Source organism: Eptesicus fuscus, chromosome 14 (assembly GCF_027574615.1).
Source record: "Eptesicus fuscus isolate TK198812 chromosome 14, DD_ASM_mEF_20220401, whole genome shotgun sequence".
NCBI lineage: Eukaryota > Metazoa > Chordata > Mammalia > Chiroptera > Vespertilionidae > Eptesicus > Eptesicus fuscus.
The window spans coordinates 15,139,708-15,155,229 of NC_072486.1; the positions used below are offsets into that span (position 1 = coordinate 15,139,708).

Sequence of the window (15,522 nt, forward strand, 5' to 3'; positions counted from 1 at the left end):
TGCCAAATGTTGAAGTGTTTGGCAACATTAGAATAAATGCCTTATTATTGTTTTTCATTTGCATGTTCCATGTAGGGATTACTGTACCCTTGCAGTGACACAATGCCAAAACTATCTCAAAAGCATTGCTTCTCTCTGGGAAGCTTAGGAATGGCCAGGTACCTGTAAAGTGTAATCAGTGCTCTTCAGATGATCTACATTCTATGCTGATCTAAATAAGTTATATATTACAGTAAAGTGCTACAATGACACTAGTCTCAAACAGTAGTAAGACACATTTTTTTCTCTGAAAAAGTCAGCAGCAATGTGAGTCACATGATGATGAGGATGCTTGTCAGTCTCCATTCCAGTGAAAACCAGCAACTAGCATGATCTAGAACAATTTGTCTCCTCCTGTGACTTCTAAAACTATAATTTTAGGAGCAATTATTAAAAATCCAGTTTCCCATAAAGTACTTTTTAAAAATCTTTTTAGAAGTTGCACCTGAAAGTTTCATGAGCATTTAATTTGCTGATATCCATTTTTATTTCTTCAGGCTTCTCGCGTCGGTAGGTTACTGCTCTTGTGCAAACACTTTGCAGAATTGACTTGTCCTTAATGGAGAAGAAATATTAGCATTAATTAAGGACCTAAATATTGGAAGTAGATGATGACATACTGATAGTAATGCTTTTTTTAGAATTCACTGACCTTTTTTGAGGCTGACACCCTGTAATCTGCTGAGGACTTCATTTTATTACTATTCCATTGTAATATCACCTGTCTAATGATAAGGACTTTAAGCAACCCAATCAAGAATGTAACTATGAAAATGATGAAAAATATCCTCACGTAGCTTGGACTAGAGAAGCATTCTGTAATGAAGCAAACAAATAAATTGATTAAAAATGGGAATGAGTAGGTCAAAGGATTCCAACAAGTAGAGTTTACCATCTCAATTAATAGGAGCAGAGATATTTGCAAATTTACATTTTGAAAACAGAGGACTGCCATTACTGTAAATTCAAAGAAGATTCTCAATTTTTATTACACCTTTATTAAAATATTTTTAACATAAAACTCTCCTTTGTAGAATAGCCACAATTAAGCATTTAATAAGAGTATTTATTTGCAACTTGCTTGATTCTTAGTAGTATTAACTGGAATATGTCCACATCCTTTAACCAAATATAACTGTATCCATGATAGAGAGAGGGACAGTTTTTGTGATGTGTTCCCTTGATCACAAGTGGAAACTGGGATTTAAAAAATTATTTAACAGCACCCCTCATTAGTTTATGTTCCCCTTGTTTTGCTCCTCTTCATTTGATGCAAACCAGTAATGGAAAATAAAGTAAACATCTGCAGAAGCTAAAATCAGTACTACTCTAACAGATGAAAAAATATTTCCTTTGAAATTGCAGTGTCACTTTTCATAATTATTACATATAGATTCTCCAGGAAATAAGAGTGTCCAGTTCAGGACAATACACAAAATCCCTTTCCTCAATTTTTTTTCTTTCTTTATTTACTTGTCTGTTAACCAAGTTTTGCATCTAAATATTCCACTTGTAGTTTTTTAAGAGTAAATAATTACTAGCTGGAAAAGGATATGCTGCATTCAGAGGAGGGGCATGCTAGGTCTCTGTTTTAGCACTAGACTTTTGGCAAACTCTAGTTGGAAAGTCTACAGACTCTGTGGCTGCCAGAGGTATTATCCAAATCTAAGAGGAACGTGGTTGCACAATATGTCAGTATTCCACAGAACTTACCAGCTGTCCCAGACTCAAAAATTACCTCCTGGCCTAAAGAGGCATGTGTTTCTTGCCTATTCTTTAGACTTTGGGGACTTCACCTAAACATCTGAAGGTCTCCCTGAGAGGGAGGGCCTTTTGGGAGGGGACCTGCCAAGACTTAGAAAAGCAATCACCCACCAATGGGTGATCTGTGTCTGAATTCCCAGGGATGACCAAGTGTGCTCTTGAATAAGCCAAGAGCTCAGTAACAAGAGCAAGGGCTCCTCTCCAAATGGGAAGAGAGAGCGCAGTATTCTTTTGGTCAACGATAAGATTTCCTTGAAAGAAAGGTTAAAGAGAGGCTGGAGGACTACTAATTGGAATAGAAGCACCAAACACAAAATGCAAGTTTTCCTTTGTTTCACACACGGAGAATCCAGGATGCTCGATTCAAAGATGATGCCCTTGGAGTCTTTCACAGCGACCTTAAAGTTTGTGACATGCATGCCTTCCATCCTGACAGACTGTCATTTCCCCTAGCTGACTCAGAGCTACTCAATCAGCTAATACCCTTATAGGGGGCATGTGGATTGATCCCACTTACTGGCTTCTCGCCTAGTAGAAGCTTAGCCAGAAAGACCAAAGAACACCCTTTAAGTGTGATTGAATGAATAGATAATAGAGGTGGCTAACACATGCCCTTTCTCTCTCCTTGCACAAGAGTTGTGAAGGGGAGGGGATTCCCCTAGCTACCCAGCCATTTTACAAATGTTTATAACGGGTTAGGGTAGATGACATTTTCGGGGCCCAAATCTGCGTGCATTTTTTAAATGTCATTTTGGATCAGCAAACATTAAGCCATGGCCATGACTATCATCTTGGTTTAGGTCAAGTGAGGGCTTTTTCTAAGGAGCTTTAATGGAATACTTTTTGTAACCACACTTAGGTCACGGTAGGTCTGTTTACTTAACATAACAAATGACATGTTGACAGTAAGGGCTCCATTTATTAGAAAAGGCACTCAGCTTTCGGGAGTGATTGCTACAGCCCCAGCTGGCAGCACATGGGCTCTTTTCAGAGCCAAATTCAGTGTGGGCTAACATCAGTGTGGATGGGGGGGGGGAAGAAGGAAGCAAAACTCGAGAGAGTTTATTATTTTGTGCTCTCTCTGTAAGAGCTGGGATTATTCTTACAGATTGGAGAGATTATTGCTAATCTCTCCAACCTGTAGGAGAGAGTATAGTAACAGTTGAGAATGTTTTCAGTGAAGTCATAATTTCATTATGTGTCATCTTTTAATTTACATAATTCTTTCGTGTTCACTGGCTCATTTAATCTTACACTACTCCGAGATTGGTATTACCATCTCCATTTTACAAATGAAAAAATTGAGGCACAGGGAAGTATTGTAAGAGACTGATATTTCTTAACTACTATGTCAAGGGACATGGTTTAAGCCAAGGTCTTCAGAGTAAAAGTCCCATACCCTTTCCATCGTGTCACCTTTATAATCATTCACACTAACTTTTATTTATATAATGAAAAGTATTAGGAAGGAATAGCCCTTTTGAACTTAATGCACTTTACAAAAGCATATCTTGCTACTTAGAATTTTTTGGCTTCCCCCAAAACATGAAAATGTTGGTTTGACATGAGGAAGGTTATAACTGGAAGCAAGTTTGGTTTATGAAAAATAATTATGGCTCCATAGATATTGTCTCTAAGGGTGAAATGATCTCCACATAGGAAACTCCTTGGTTCACTGAGGCCTCTTTAGAAAATATGTTTGGTGTACTTCCATGGAGGTGCACAGCATGGGAACTTACCTGGGCAGTTGAGAAGGGGGATCTAACACTTCAGCCAACCGTGACAGACACACTCAGCTAATTTTATTGAGTACCATCTCTGAGATATTGAAAACATTGAAGCAGCTAGTCCATTCTTTAGGATGGCTGATTATGGGCCCTTTTGGGGAACATGATTCGATACTTTCTCAGTGCTTTGATTACTAAGCTTTGGGTTACCTGATGTTTGGTCCACATAATGCTGTTCCATGAAAGCACATGAGGATTTACACCGATTAAGTATAGCTTGAGACAGATTGTGGGGGTGAAGGCATTGCACACAATTCCTGTAAGGGGAAACAGAAATGAAAACATATAATCTTTAAAAGGTTGTAGCCTGTAGTATTTTCTACAAGAAATAAATTAGAATAGAATACTGCTTTAGGATAGCAGACTTGTAAAACTGGGAAAGAAAGCTATGACACTTATTTGTAATTTTGGCTGAATTTAATACCATGGCAAAGTTACTTTCTAACCACTTGAAATAGTTTAATAACATATAAAATCAAAATAATGATTCTTCTGCCTATTTTTTCTTCTAGGATTTTTAGGGTTTTGAATCCTACATTTAAGCCTTTAATCCATTTTGTGCTTATTCTTGTATATGGTGTGAGAAGGTGGCCTAGCTTCATTTTTTTGCATGTATCTGTCCAATTTTCCCAGCACTATTTATTGAGTAGACTGTATTTACCTCATTGTATGCTCTTATCTCCTTAGTCATATATTAATTGACCATATAAGTGTGGGTTTATTTTTGGGCTGTTTATTCTGTTCCATTGTTCTATGTATCTGTTTTTATGTTAATACCATGCTGTTTTGATTACTATAGCCTTGTAGTATAGTTTGATATCAGGTAGCATGATACCTCCAAACTTGTTCTTCTTTCTCAAGATTGCTGTGGCAACTTGGGATCTTTTATGGTTTCATATAAATTTTTAGATTATTTGTTCTTGTTCTGTGAAAAACAAACTTTGGTATTTTGATAGGAATCACATTGAATCTGTAGATTGCTTTGGTTAATATGGACATTTTAATGATGTTAATTCTTCCTATGCATGAGCAGGGTATATGCTTCCATTTATTTGTATTTTCTTCAGTTTCTTTCTGGAGTGTCTTACAATTTTCTGAATACAGGTCTTTTATCTTCTTGGTTAAATTTATCCCTAGGTATTTTATTTTATTTTTTGATGCAATTGTAAATGGGGCTGTTTTTTTTTTTTTGTTTTTTTTTTAGTTTCCCTTTCTGACAGTTCATTATTGGTATAAAAATACAATGGATTTCTGACCTAGAGGGTATTATGCTAAGTGAAATAAACTGGTCAGAGAAAGACAAATACCATATGATTTAACTTATATGTGGGATCTAAAGAACAAAACAAATGCACAAACAAAATAGAAGCAGACCCATGGATACAGAGAACAGACTGATAGTTGCCAGAGGGGAGAGGAGTTGCGGGATTAGGTGAAAAAAATGAAGGGGTTAAGAAGTGCAAATTGGTCATGACAAAATATGGGGATATAAAATACAGCCTAAGGTTATAGTTAATAATATTATAATATCTGTATGGTGCCGGGTGGGTGCTGGAAATATCGGGGGGGGGGGGGAACATTTTGTAAAGTATATGATTGTCTAACCACTATGTTGTAGACCTGAAACCAATACAAAACAATATTAAATGTAAACTGTACTTGAAAAATATTTATAAAATGACTTTTCCATCTTGAGAAGAAACTCTATAGGAAATGAATACTCTCAACACACACACACACACACACACACACACACACAAACTAGCATAGATATTTTAGAAGATGAATATTAAGACACTAATAGAAAAGTTTAGCAATAAATACACAGTTCAAATTTTTGTTTAGTTCATTAGAATTAATTCCATCATTATGTTTAGGAAATGCATTTATAAGAGAGAGACATAATTTGCTATGCATTCTTTAAAAAATTTTACTTGTGCTATTACTCCAAGAAAGTGAAGGCTATAAAAATTTGAATAAAACAAATTGGAGTGTACAGTAATGTTTAGAGTAGTGGCTTTGTTTGAGCAGGGCTCAAACTGTTATTCGGAAATTAATTATTGGCACAAAACAATAATGCTGTCTTCATTTAACATATCACCTTTCATTTATCCATCATTTGTTTCTTTAGTGCTTCATAACCACCATCATTCAGTGATACTATCTAACATTTTTTCTATGATTACTGTGTATAAATACAAAGTTTTTTTAATATGAATTATCTAATTTAATTCTTTCACAGAACTATAGCAAGGTATTATTTTCCTCACTTCTGGTATCAGGAATATTGATAGGGAATATCCTCAGAAAATTCACAGAGAATTTCAACAACTTGCCCTATTTCAAACAGCTAATTAATAGTAAGCTGGGAAGCAAGCAACCCCCAAAACATCACATTATAAACCTTAAACTTGCATAAGGTTATATGCCAATTATATATCTAAAAAGCTGGTGGGGAAACCAATGAACTTTGCACTCGCTTGCTTTTTTCTCGATTCCTGCTACTGATGCTAACCGTGTTGAGTCACATTCGACATCCGAGTGCAAAAGGCTAAAAAAAAAAAGCAAACCTTATTCTCAAAATTGAAGGCAGTGAATGCCTTGTTAAATTCTGATACTCCACAGCTATCTAGTGGCCAAAAATTGGAATCTAAGTCTTAAAATTCCCAAATCCCCCACTCAGTTCTCTTTTAGCATGATGATAATTAATTCGGAGGAGAAGATGCAGCACTTCCAGGGTTATGAAAGGCCGAACTAAAAAGACAAGCATAGCTGCAATGGAGTACTGCTTTATGCATGTTTGGAGTCAGAGAACACATACCAGTTTTCATTGCAGCCTGTGTGACACGTGGGGCAGTGTTCACAGAAGCGGCCGATGCTCCTGGGGTCAGTGCACTCGCACCTGCCACATACACACGTGCCTCGTCCACTGCACACTTGGCCCTTTGGGTTGACGCAGTGTTGGGCTGATGTTGATGGGCACTGGCACCGATCTCCTTCCCAGCCGCTGAAGCACTGGCATCTGCCTGCTTCACATTCTCCGTGCCCTGCAACAGACACCAGAGGATCTAAGTTATTGGGGCCGCCGACTTTGTGAAGCATTTCCAAATGTGAATTCCCCTCCCCTTTCCATGGAAACACACCGACAGTGCGGTGAGTGCAAACAACATCCTTTTCTACTTGTCTGACATAAACAACGCCAGGATGTAGTGTCTATTTCCAACGCTGTTCTAGTGTAATCTCCTGATGCTGTTGTATTGTGCTGACAATTGTGAAGTCTGCCCAACTACTTGAAAGTCACTGTATATTCAGTTTTAAATGAAAAACACAAACATAACTAAGCCACGAAGACTGAAATAATGTTAACTGCCTGATTTGAAAACGGGGGTATTTGATTAATAGCTTCCATAATTTATTCTCTTTGTCTCTCCTTATTGCCAAGGGCCTGGGATCACTTTGAAGGTTCCTGAGGCAAACCTTCTAGTGCTTCAGTTCTGCAAGTTTAAAGATAAGATTTCGAGAGAAGCCAAACTAATCGTTTCACGTCTTCAGGACATCAGTTGGCAGGGAACATCAAAAGTATGCTGTGCACTATTATTACGGGGTATGGAGAGAAAGCAAGGTGGTAGATGTGTATGTTTGTTGGGGTTGGGGCATTTATGCCAACAAATAAGTTGAGGAAAAACACTAGTTATATGTAGTTAATGCATTTTAGACTGCAGAAGTATCCAAGATTTAATATGCTGATGTGAACTAGAAGTCTTCAAGAGGGGGTACATTTTACAAGATTATGTAGTGTTTCTTGGGCTAATTTAGCCACAGGCTCCTCCCTCCCTCTCTCTCTCTGCCTCCATCTCTCCCTCCCTCCCTCCCTTCCTCTCTCTCTGCCTCCCTCCCTCCCTACCTCCCTCCCTTCCTCCCTGTCTCCCTCCCTCTATTGCAGAACACCTCACAAGGTAACTGTTACATAGGGTGTACTTTTGGATTGGCTCAATTTGCTAAGCATAAAACTAATGAGGTTCAGGCCAAACAAACGCCTGCCAGACCCTGTTCTCTGTAAGCAGGCTGCACCACTAATCCTAGGCAACCGACCTGTGAACATGTGTTTTTATTCTCAAGGGAGACTAGTGAAGAAAATGCTTGTCAGTCTACAGTTTGCACTTACAATTTATATACAAATAATTCAAAGCAGATTCTCAGCTGCCTGTGTGTCAGTAGTATCATAGTCATATAGAAGAGCGCCAGCACAATAATTTTTGATATCTATATATATATATATATAAGGAGGTAATATGCAAATTAGCCTGGCCACCTTAAGGCGTCACGACTGGCTCAGGAGGAGGCTGCATCATGACTGGCTCAGGAGGAGCTGCGTGCGCAGATGGGCAGGAGGGGACTGTGTGCCACCCCTAGCCCCAGTGGCCGCAGGGAGGCTGGGGCTGGGGGCGGGCTGGAGCGGAGACACAACACCAGGGATGGGGGCATGCTCCGAGTGGCTGCGGTGCAGCTCGGAGCATGCCCCCACCCCAGTGGACACAACACCAGGGCTGACCACAGCTCGGAGCACGCCCCCACCCCAGCAAACACACACCAGGGGGGCCTCTGTGCATGAGCTGCAGAGGAAACACCTTTCTGACCGCTCATTGGCTAAGCTCCCTGTACACTGTCACTCACAGTGTTCTTGGTAACTTGGATAATAAGAATCCAAGAAGCTGATCTAGGGTTTTTCCACCTCACTCCTGGAGGGAAAAACTAAGGTCCGCTGCTGGAGGGGCTAAGAAATGTCATATCCTGCCCTAGCTGGTTTGGCTCAGTGGATAGAGCCTTGGCCTGCTGACCGCAGGGTCCGGGTTCATTTCTGATCAAGGGCATGTACCTAGGTTGCATGGTTCTCCCTGGCCGGGGCCCAGGTCAGGGCTCATGCAGGAGGCAATGAATCAAAGTGTCCCTCTCACATTGATGTTTCTCTCTGTCTTTCCCTCTCTCTTCCCCGCTCTCTAAAAATCAATGGAAACATATCCTCAGGTGAGGATAAAAAAAAAAGGAAGGTCATATCCTATGAAAGGCACATCTTGAAAACGCCTAAAGAAAGTTGTCATTTTTTCATGGTGAAGGGACTGGAGTCCGTGTTGATGAAAATACCTTGGTGGCTGCGGCAGCCGGCAGTGGCAGCAGCAGCGGGGTGGTGGGGGTGGCATCTTCCCCTGATCAGCCCAGTCACCTCCCGCAGAAGGAGGCCAGACTGCGGCTTAGGCCCGCTGCCATTGGAGAGGGAGCGGGCCTAAGCCATCAGTAGGACATCCCCTGAGAGCTCCTAGACTGTGAGAGGGGGCAGGCTGGACTAAGGGACCCCCCCCACCCCAGTGCACGAATTTCGTGCACCGGGCCTCTAGTCTATATATATATATAAAAGACTAATATGCTAAATGTCCCTCCAGGTAATGACATCACTTAGCAATGCCTGACTTCCTCTCCCTAGCGATGACTAGCCTCCTTGCAGTTTCTTCAGACCAGTCTTTATAGCTATGTGGAAACATTTCACACTTTAACCAAATGTATGTGAAGCATTTTCTGATGCCTCATCTCATTTGATCCTCACAGAAGTCCTGGAGTAGGTAGATAGGAGACTTGGTAGAATCCTATTTTCTTTTCATTAGCCGGAAAATGGAGATTTAGAAAGCTTATAGACTCGATCTGACTGAAAAGAAATAAGAACCAGTGGACCTTGAAAATGACTTCAGGTTTTCTCACTGTGCAGAATATAGTCAAACACTGCTGCAGTTAAATATTTTACCCTTTGTTCTCCCTGTGTAATCTACAATAATAATCTGCTTCGTGTTGATACTTATTGCTGTGTTGCTGAAAATTACCTGAAAGAGAAGTTGGGGTGCTTCACTGGGCTGGAAAAAGTTTAGCTACATCAGAAAGCAGGTCTAATTAAGCAAGTTTATTTTATATATATAAAAGGCTAAGTTGACTCGCGCATGTGTGATACATATAAAGCTCTCGCTGGCGCTGATAGCACGCATGTGTTTTGATCTGTCATTGTCGATCATGAATTTGGTTGACACTTCTATTACAGAGAAAGGGCAAATAGCCATATTAAAATATTTCTTCTAATTAATTTCCTTTCAATGTACACGAATTCGTGCACCGGGACACTATTTTTATTATAAACAGAGGCTGGGATTTTCAGTGCATTTCAAACTTTTTTGATATATCCACAGCTGTGGGAAAGGATCTCAGATTCTTTCTCTTCCCTCTCCCAAACAGGATTAGCTCTAAAAAATTAGCAGATAATTACTGCTTTGTTCTAAAGTCATCTATAATCCATTTTACCTATGATAGCAGGTTGAGCTGAATACATGTTTAAAATACAAAATATTTTGTGTATATAATAGAATAAAAAGGCAATATGCCATCGCATATTTATGTGATATAGGGCAAAATTTTAGCTTACACACAAAAAAATTTATTTTGTATAGTTTTTTTACTTTCCATATGCTTTTGACAATGAAATATTTATCAATAATTTAATTACTATTTGTTTACCAAAATGCAAATACTAAAAAGGCGTTTTAACAATAAGTGGATTTAGTGCATTGTCACAGAAAACTTAATTCATTGAAAAACAAATGATTTGTATTAATTTTTAAATGCTGCAGATTTTTCGGACTCTAACCTCCAGATGGCAGTAAACTGAATTAGCCAGAAAGTGCTTAGGTTTCTGTTGTAAAATTTGGTCTGTGGGGGCCTCTGGGACTAATCTTCTAGATTGCTAATGAAACCACTATTTTCTTGAAGAATGCTGTCTTTTGACAATTTTGTGTCTGGTATTGTTACAAAAATAAACTGGAGAGTTTTAAATAACTGCAACTTTCTAATATCACCTATAATAATGCAGTAAGCATTTTCCAATGAATAAAAAGTGTATTTTTAAAGTTCACTATCCTCTGAGCAAGCTGGAGGGAGTGACCACTTATGAGAATGAATCAGATCCTTCTAGAAGAATACCCTGATTATAGCAAGCCTGTCAGACATCATCTGTAATTTCCTTTCTGGCATATATCTTCACAAGGGCAAGTCATACTTGAGAATAATAACTCATTTTTGTTTTTTATTTTTAACTACTTACTGCATACAATTATTTAAAATATAAATATCAGAATCATGTGATATAAATTTGTTGCCATGCCTTAATTTCACGGACTCTGAAACTTTAAAAATTAAATTCAGATTCGGGGTTAGTAATTATAAAGCTGTGATTTAAAGATACTTTAACATATATGCTAATTTAATAGTGACTAGTGAAAACTGCATGTATATTTATATATTTATACTCACCAGCACACAGATTTCCTTGGTGATATGGACAAGAGAAATCATCCTTTTCACAGTATTTTCCATATACTTTTCCAAGCTTAGTTTTATGACACAAACATTTCCCACAAATACAAACTCCTCGACCGCTGCAAAAAGGTTGATCCTTGTGTGACTTGCAACTCTCAGAAGGGACTTGATCGTCATCAAAATGACATTTATTCTCATCACACTGGAAACACTTGGAGTCTAGTAAAGTTTCATCTACACACTTTCTTTTAGGTCCTCTGATTTCATCACATTGACAGCTGCAGTTTCTGTGTATATGAATTTTAGTGGTTTCATTGAAACCAATAGGTTTGATTATTGCATAGCTTTTTCCTCCTGTGACATCACATTTTTTCATTATAACTGTTACATTGAAAAGAACCTAAATTTGGGGCAGGGGAGGAGAAAAATACATGTCTTGATTATTTTCATTACCAATATGATATCTGTTAATGATATTTTGAATCAATTTTCTATCTTACAGAAATTAATATTTATAAATTGCACATTCACTCTTTCATACATAGATGTAACATCCCTCTTTAATTTTACTTGTTTCCTAATTAATGAACTAGAGCAGTGGTTCTCAACCTTTCTAATGCCACGACCCTTAGATACAGTTCCTCATGTTGTGGTGACCCCCAACCATAAAATTATTTTCGTTACTACTTCATAACTGTAATTTTGCTACTGTTACGAATCGTAATGTAAATATCTGTGTTTTCCAATGGTCTTAGGCTCTACAGCAGTGGTTCTCAACCTGTGGGTGACCCACAGGTTGAGAACCGCTAGCAGGGTTGCCTAAGACCATTGGAAAACACAGATATTTACATTACGATTCGTAACAGTAGCAAAATTACAGTTATGAAGTAGCAACGAAAATAATTTTATGGTTGGGGGTCACCACAACATGAGAAACTGTATTAAAGGGCCGCAGCATTAGAAAGGCTGAGAACCACTGAACTAGAGAGTTAAAGGATGCATTGACTGCTACTTTCTCTGATTTAGTCAAGGAAAAAATATCCAGGACTCTTACTCTCAAATCTTCAGATCTCAATGAAAGGTCATACATTTGTCTTAGTGGAGCAGTTAGTCTAGAAAGAAGAATCTTGGCTGGGAGATATTGGTTCCTTTATGAAACTACAGAATTTCTTTCTCTTGCCAAATTTTTCCTTTTTATTTTTTTTTAAATATATTTTATTGATTTTTTACAGAGAGAAAGAGAGAGGGATAGAGAGTCAGAAACATCAATGAGAGAGAAACATCGATCAGCTGCCTCCTGCACACCCCCTACTGGGGACGTGCCCGCAACCAAGGTACATGCCCTTGACCGGAATCGAACCTGGGACCCTTGAGTCCGAAGGCCGACGCTCTATCCACTGAGCCAAACCGGTTTCGGCAAATTTTTCCTTTTTATTTTTTGCACACAGTTGGTTTTATGTGTCTATTTGTATTTGTTAACCCACATTATGATCTTAAGGTACTTTGACAAATAAGATTATATGGTTTTTTTCATGTTAGACTGAAATCTGTTATAATTTAAAAATAATTTGTACTAGACTTTTTGTTTGGAATGGAGAAAAATAGATAGATATAAAGATATAAATATAGGTAGATGGGTATCTATCTATCTACCTATCTATCTATCAATCTATATATAGATAGATATTTCTATATATCCCAAATAAAAAGCCTAGCACAAATATACATGTCTAGAGGCCCAGTGCACGAAATTCGTGCACGGGGGAGGGGGAGGGGGGTGGGGAGAGGGTGTGTTCCTCAGCCCAGTCTGCACCTCTCCAATATGGGACCCCTCGAGGGATGTCCGACTGCCCGTTTAGGCCCGATCCAGGTAGGATCGGGCCTAAACGGGCAATCGAACATCTCTCTCACAATCCAGGACTGCTGGCTCCCAACTGTTCGCCTGCCTTTCTTCCTGATTGCCCCTAACCGCTTCTGCCTGCCAGCCTGATCACCCCCTAACCACTCCCCTGACAGCCTGATTGATGCCTAACTGCTCCCTTTCCAGCCTGTTTTCCCCTATCTGCCCTCCCCTGCAGGCCTGGTCACCCCTAACTGCTCTCCCCTGCAGGCCTGGGTCCTGCCCAACCCTTCCCTGCAGGCCCGGTCGCCCCCAACTTCCCTCCTCTGCTGGCCTGGTCACCGCTAACTGCCCTCCCCTGCAGGCTTGATTGCCCCCAACTGCCCTCCCTTGGAGGCCTGGTCCCTCCCAACTGGCCTCCCCTGCTGGCCATCTTGTGGCGGCCATCTTATGTCTGTCCACATGGGGGCAGCCATCTTGTGTGTTGGAGTGATGGTCAGTTTGCATATTATTCTTTTATTAGATAGGATTAGATAGGATAGAGGCCTGGTGCATGGGTGGGGGCTGGCTGGTTTGCCCTGAAGGGTGTCCTGGATCAGGGTGGGGGTTCCCTTGGGGCATGGGGCAGCTTGAGTGAGGGGCCAGTGGTGGTTTGCAGGCTGGCCATGCCCCCTGGCGACCCAAGCAGAGGCCCTGGTATCTGGGATTTATTTATCTTCTATAATTGAAACTTTGTAGCCTTGAGCAGAGCCAAGCCTCCTGCTTGCTCTGTGGCTGCAGCCATTTTTGTTGGGATTTATTTATTTTCTATAATTGAAACTTTGTAGCCTTGAGTGGAGGCCAAGGCAGGCCAGGGCAGGAGGAAAGCTTGGCTTCCTCCATCGCTGGGGGCAACTCAAGCCTTCTGCTTTCTCCAGCTTCGTGGCCACAGTCATTTTTGTTGGGATTTATTTATCTTCTGTAATTGAAACTTTGTAGCCTTGTGCAGAGGCCAAGGCAGGCCAGAGCGGGTGGAAAGTTTGGCTTCTTCCATAGCCGGGGGCAACTCAAGCCTCCTGCACTCTGTGGCCGCAGCCATCTTGGTTGGGTTAATTTGCATACTTGCTCCTGATTGGCTGTTGGGCGTGGTTTGTGGGTGTAGCAGAGGTATGGTCAATTTACATATTACTCTTTTATTAGATAGGATACTATGAAATATCTAAATTTAGGCATATATATATATATATGCTTTAGAAATGTATTTGATAAATTTGTTGTCTTTAAGAATGTTAAGGATTAATAGATATATACAATAATATAGTCATTGTCGGTATTAATAGTAGAGCAAAATGTAGGGTTTATATAATTAAGAGGTCATATTATTCTTCCTAAGAGTCAAACTGTTTATATTGCTTATTGAAAGTGAGGGGAATGAAGGTATGTAGAAAAAAAAAGAAAAAAGAAAAGAAAAATGTAAGAAATAAGGAAAAACATTTTGCCAAAACCGATTTTGAAAGAAAGAACCACTTCTAAGTAGATAACCCTTTCTCAGAAAGTAACAGTGCTATCTTTTTTAGCATAAAGTTTTCTCTATATTTAATGAAAATCAAATATGTATTTTATAAATTGGCATATAATTTTTTAAATGAAAATCCAAGGAATGACTATGGCGGAACCTACAGAACTCGAAACTAGCAATAACTAATTTCAAATATACAACTTGTTGGAACAACTATACTACCTTCAGATTCTAAATTTACCAAGAGGAATACATATATTCACACTAAAAAGAAAGGAAGATTCTCTTTTATTCAATCTTAGGATCTTAGGACTTTCTATCTCTTTGAATAACTTTTATTCTTTTTCTCTATATAATGGCATTAAAATAATTAATAACATCATACAGCATTAGAAATGGAAGCAAAGGGAATTATAAATCTCCTAGTACAAGCTATTCACTTAAATATGAGGCAACTAACTGATGCCTCAAGAGGTAAAGGACTCACTGGAAATCACTTCATCCAAGAATAATTCCCTTTAAAAGCATGTTTTGGTGTGTTTACTCTCTGTTGTGGTGGTCACTGGAGAGTATCTCCTCTTGTCCTGTTTCCTGATGCTACCTTAATATGAGCCCCTCTCTTCCACATTTCATCCTTTTTTTAATTAAATGATGACACTTCTTTTTTATTGTTCTAACAAATTTCCCTACCTCCTCCTAGATCATTATGAGTACCAGAGGCCCGATGCATGAAAATTCGTGCCATTGTCGGCCTTCCTTCCCCTGGCTGCCGGCACTGGCTTCCCTCCAGCACCTGGGACCTGGGTTGGCTTCCCTTGGGCTGCCCGCAGGCACCCGGGACCCAGGCTGGCTTCCCTCTGGCCCCGGCTTTGTCAGGAAGGACATCCAGAATGATGTCCGGAAGACATCCAGTCTAATTAGCATATTACCCTTTATTATTATAGGTTGGGACAATCACAAAGTGAAAGATTTTGGAATTCTTAGTCTTTATCAACTGCTCCATAACTCCCATTCTTTTCTGTGGCTTATTCACCTTCAGTTTCACATTTGCTCTGAGAATTTTCAGATTTAAAACCAAAAAAATTAGTATCATCATAAATGCAGACACTACTTATTTGAGGAGATGTGATTTCCTAATATTTAATGGCTGGGACACCTAGATTTAAAGATATTATCATTGAATAAGTATATAATATATACTTATTATTATTAATATATACTTATATATATTAATATATACTTAT

At 39.3% G+C, this 15,522-nt stretch overlaps 1 protein-coding gene across 1 annotated transcript in view; it reads right to left on the bottom strand.

Annotated features, from left to right (window-relative positions):
• Positions 1-471: 471 nt before the first annotated feature.
• The window catches only part of ITGB8 (integrin subunit beta 8), a 78,493-nt gene continuing 63,442 nt past the window's right edge, over positions 472-15,522 (bottom strand). The window contains exons 10-14 of the mRNA XM_008148286.3: positions 10,935-11,340; positions 6,412-6,637; positions 3,741-3,847; positions 692-855; positions 472-594 (exon numbers count right to left, since the gene is read on the bottom strand). Coding sequence (XP_008146508.2) covers positions 472-594; positions 692-855; positions 3,741-3,847; positions 6,412-6,637; positions 10,935-11,340 — 1,026 coding nt within the window. The remainder of the gene's footprint in view (positions 595-691; positions 856-3,740; positions 3,848-6,411; positions 6,638-10,934; positions 11,341-15,522) is intronic.